Source organism: Sprattus sprattus, assembly GCF_963457725.1.
Source record: "Sprattus sprattus genome assembly, chromosome: 3".
In the NCBI taxonomy this organism is placed as follows: domain Eukaryota; kingdom Metazoa; phylum Chordata; class Actinopteri; order Clupeiformes; family Clupeidae; genus Sprattus; species Sprattus sprattus.
Genome location: NC_137922.1, coordinates 20,679,271 through 20,684,270, shown reverse-complemented (window position 1 = coordinate 20,684,270; position 5,000 = coordinate 20,679,271). Strand labels below are relative to the sequence as shown.

The window sequence follows — 5,000 nt, the reverse complement described above, 5'->3', positions numbered from 1 at the left end:
GTTATTATTTCACTCATATATCTGGCTTCCATTTCCACGTGAGTGCCCATAATTGAAGTTCCTTATAATGATTTCCCTCACACAGGCGCTCAGCATATATAGCCCTGTGTCTGCTGGAGTTGGGGCATGTTCTGCCTTACAGCCAATAAATGGAGGGGATGTCTGTGGTCTATATGTGTGTCTGTGGTCTATATGTGTGTCTGTGGTCTATATGGTCTATATGTGTGTGGGAGTGGGAGTGGGAGTGCAATAGGACCTCCATAAATGTGTGATTCAGTGCACACTCAACAACATCCAACATGAGCGCTCCAAATGCTCTCTCTCTCTTTCTTGCTGTCTGTCACTCTGTTTCTCTCTCTGGCTGTCTCACTCTCTCTCTCTCTCTCCTTCTCTCTCTCTCGCTTTCTCTCTCCCACACACACACACACACACACACATGCATACACACACAAATGCAAACACAAATGTTTCCAAAAACAGACCACAAAGGAATTACAATGACTGCTAATCCTAGAAGCTTACCTCAAATAAATATCTGTTAGCGTCTGCACTGCAGTCACACGTGTTTGTTGTGACAGTGCCATCGCGTGTAAATGATGCTAAACCGGGCGAGGGGGGGGAGGTTGGGGTGGCAGGGACAAAGTGGCGGGCCCCCACACTTCCACTCACCAGCCGCTTTATGGACAGGCTCAACCTTGAGATGATTTGAGCCTGACCCTGTTATTACTGAAGAGAGAGAAAGAATGACTATTATCCTTATATAGGTCCTTTCATTTATACGCACCACAGATCCAAAGCCAAGCATGCCAATGTTTGGGCGTGGGTAACCCCACCCTTCTGCTGTTACCAAGGGGGACTTTCCTTCTTTCCCTCTAAGGACATGAGGGCTCACCTTAAAACTGAATCTTCGGTCTGTGCCAGATTCCAGATACATATTTATTTATAGCTATGTTTACATATTGATTTATACGTAAATATATACATATTTGTACATTTTTATTTATAAATATGTGTAAATATTTATTAATAGATATTTATTGATAAATAGTTATCTGGAAGAAATATTTATTTAGGATAGCATTTTGCATCTTTGTTTTAGCTCCTATAATTACTAAATGGCAACAGTACCATCCCTATAAATAACACAATGAAATACTAAGTTGTAATTGATCTCTTTTATCTTGTTTTGTCTTTTTGTCATGGCCTTTCTACTCAGGCACCACATAGGCAGCACATTCCAGCTCTGAAGGACCCTTTGCCCATGCACATAGAGCCATCACCCATCATGCTCTCCGAGGAGGGCAGCGTGGTTGCACAGAGACTTGCCGTGAACAGCAAAGGTGGCAGCAGCGACGGTAGTGGTGGTAACGGCGGTAGCGGCGGTAACGGCTCTGGGCCCAACGGGGGCTCAAAGAAGCCACGGTCGCGCACCAAGATCTCCCTGGAGGCTCTGGTGACCCTGCAGAGCTTCATCCAGGATGTGGGGCTGTACCCAGACCAGGAGGCCATCCACACCCTGGCCGCACAGCTGGGTTTGCCCAAGAACACCGTGGTGAAGTTCTTTCAGAACCAGCGCTACCACGCACGCCACCACAGCCGACCGAAGGAGCCCGCGGGAGGAGACGTTGAGGAAGAGGAGGAGGAGGCGGTGGTGGAGGAGGAGGAGGAAGAACTGGAAGGGGATGTTCTGAGTGGAAACAAGGATGAAACTGTCCCCCACGGTGAGGAGGTGCTCTCCGACCCGGACGAACTGGCAAGCTGCCACAACGGAATGCAGACAACGGACGGGAGCAGGACAGGGCAGAGAGTGGAGAGAGAGGAGACGGGAGAGGAGGAGGAGGAGGAGAAGGAGGTGGTGGAGGCCATGGAGGAAGAGTGTGCCTCTGACTCTGTGTGTGCGTCTTCTGACAGCTCTCTGGACGTTGCCAAACAGCCGAGATAGCAGTGTTCTCACAGGAGGACTGTCCACAGAGGGACGGCAGATGAAAGGGGCCATATAGCAGTCATACGGAGACTGTATTTCAAACGCATTGATTGTCATCATCAACAAGCTCCTACGTACAGGGATGGTTCTGGTAGTGTAAATATGAACAAAGGTTTGAGCTACCCCCCGAAAAAGCCCCTCAAGTTCCTGCAGTGGAAAACGACCTATTGTTCAGACTGGGCTAACTGTGATCAGTGTAAATGTGTTTTAGATGTTTGTCTCTCCTGTTCCCCCCTTCCTGCTTGTCTTCTCTCTACCATCATTCCTCCATCCCTGAGTGCAGGAACAGAATTACATGCAGAAACTTTACAGACAGAACTTTCGCACTCAGAACCTTTACACACAGAACCTGTACAATCAGAACCTTTACACACAGAACCTTTACACACAGAACCTTCATACTTACACAGAACCTGTACAATCAGAACCTTTACACTCAGAACTTTTACACACAGAACCTTTACACTCAGAACTTTTACACACAGAACCTTTACACTCAGAACTTTTAAACACAGAACCTCTACACACAGAACCTTTACACACAGAGGCCTCCTGCCTGTGACAATCATATTGTTCATCTGACTGTTGCATGCCAGTGCGACTCCCCACACCTCAGCTAGTGTATGGGTTTCACCTGATCATGCCAGCACTTCAACTCAGCCCTATTTATTGATATGAGTTATCTACACTTCTTTTGTTTGTGTAAGGTGTTGTTTTTTTCTAATTAGTGTTTTTGTGTGGAGACTGTGGAGCCCTTCAGGGGTCATATGGTAGAAACAAATATTTGACGGATATCTGTGCACATGGATTAATAAACAGATTCATGAACAGAGACTAATAATACACTAATAACCCATGTGCCTGGATTTATAAAGACAGGTAAAGTGAGTAGCTAATGTACTGTACATGTTGGTAATTTATCATTTCATATTTTTGAAGTTTTGTGGTCCTTAAAAAATGTCTCTATAGTAGTTTACATTATGATTTACATCCATAAAATGCCTATGGTCATGCAACAATCTGAATACACAGGCGCGGGTTGTCAGTACGTTCGCATGGTTTATTAATCTGCGCTCACGGTTTAATTAGCCCGATCCCTTAGTTTATTAATCCGTTTAATAGGATATCTTTGTAAATGTTTGTTTCTACCACATGATCCCTGCAGTGTTCAGTTGAAGATTAAAGGACAATGTGTGATCCTACAGACAATGCCATGATGAGGTTTGCACAAGTTCAAATGCCAAATCTCTGTTCCAAAGAAATTGACACAGGGTATATTTAAACAAAAAATATAAAAATATCTGACAAGTTGAAATTGTGTTTTTGACAGACAATAAACATGATGAGATTAATGAAAGAAAGATAACTTCTGTACACTGTGTGATGTCTAAAACAGGCCTTTTAATTGTGAACACAAATGTAGACTACTGTCTTTGATTCTCAGCACTGATGAATAAGCAAGTTAAATCAGCTTTTGTTTGCTTTTTCAATTCAATTAAATTCAATTTTATTTATATAAGGCGCAAACACAAACATAAAAATCCCTGTTAATATTTCCACATATGCGTGTGTCACACAAACTCCCTGTTAATATTTCCAGATATATGTGTGTCATACAAACAAAGTAACTTAGTCAATAATAATAAATACAAAAATATTATGAATTATTATTGTAAATGATTAGTACATTTAAACAGTATAAACGTATTGGTTCATTACAATTGGATGTTTTTTATGTACAGTACTAAATGCAAAAGAGGATTAGTTGACATAAACACTGATAGAGACATGATTTGGCATTGACCTGGTGTGGATCTGACAGATCAGAATTGCAAGTCTTCATGTGTCAGCTATATATATACTAAGCCTTACTTTGAGCATATTAACACCCCACAAACATACTGCTTGACAATGAGCTAGATACTATGCCTCCCTTCACTTGCATTCTTCTCCAAAAACCCTGTTATGAGAATATAAATTAAACACAAAAGGTGCCATTGGAAAAGGGTGGTACCACAAAGAAACAGAAAAATCTAATCTAACGCCAGCATGCCAGTGGGAGGACGCCAGTCTTTTTTCGTGTGGAACAAGGTATTGTCCTTGTGCTGATGTCATCTGGCAGAAGGGAGGAAGCGTGAGAGGCCCCCCTCTGGAGCTCAGTATTAGTCTGGATGGCAGCATCATTAGAGGCCATTAGAGAGCAGGGTAAGCGTGGGGGGGGGGGGGGGGGGGGCTGTAAAGTGGGGGCAGTGAGAAAAAGGGGGCCGCAGGTGCTGTGTCCGCTGATATTACCCAGAATGCACGGCGAGCGGGGAGTTAGTCTCTCAGTGGAGCGCGAAAACGCACCTGTGATCCCGACCGCTCTGCCTCGCCTCTCGCTGCTCCCACCAATTAATACACACTCTGATTAGCATGCTAATACTTCAGCTCCCAGCAGACGGAGTGGAGCACATCCACAATCACCGCCAGAATCAGTCACTGACCTGTGACACAATGTGCACAAGTCAGCCCCTCAGTATCACTAACTGAGCTACTATCAGTGCTGTTCCACTTACACTTTAATGAACTACATGTATGTTTCACGGACACCTTCAGATATGTAGCCTCTGAGTGTGGTAGCTAGCTTATTAAATTGAGGGGTTTTGTTGATGTAAAATGATGTTTCAGTGTTGTAAGCTTCTGGCATCTGTACTGTTAAGCTGTGGGGCATGTCAGCGTTTTACACACAGGCATGTGTCATGCACAAACACACACACACACAAAAAACACATACACACAAAAACACACACACACACAAACACAGATTACACTCACATTCACACACACACACACACACACACACACAAACACAGCCTACACACACACACACACACACACACAAACATGGCAAAACCGCTCTGCTACACCCTCAAATGAAAAGCATTTTAAAATGCAACCACATCAAATTGACTCAAAAACAAACATTTCATTATGGCGACCAGGATAAAATGAGAGTGGACAGACTGTCTTTGAAAAG

The 5,000-nt window shown here is 43.7% G+C and overlaps 1 protein-coding gene across 1 annotated transcript in view; it reads left to right on the top strand.

Annotated features, from left to right (window-relative positions):
* The window catches only part of LOC308362239 (DNA-binding protein SATB2-like), a gene marked incomplete at both ends in the record, with an annotated part of 18,759 nt that extends 16,817 nt beyond the window's left edge, over nt 1-1,942 (top strand). Inside the window, one exon of the mRNA XM_080834805.1 lies at nt 1,217-1,942. Within this exon, the coding sequence (XP_080690931.1) occupies nt 1,217-1,942 (726 nt within the window). The remainder of the gene's footprint in view (nt 1-1,216) is intronic.
* Between the last annotated feature and the right edge of the window lie 3,058 nt (nt 1,943-5,000).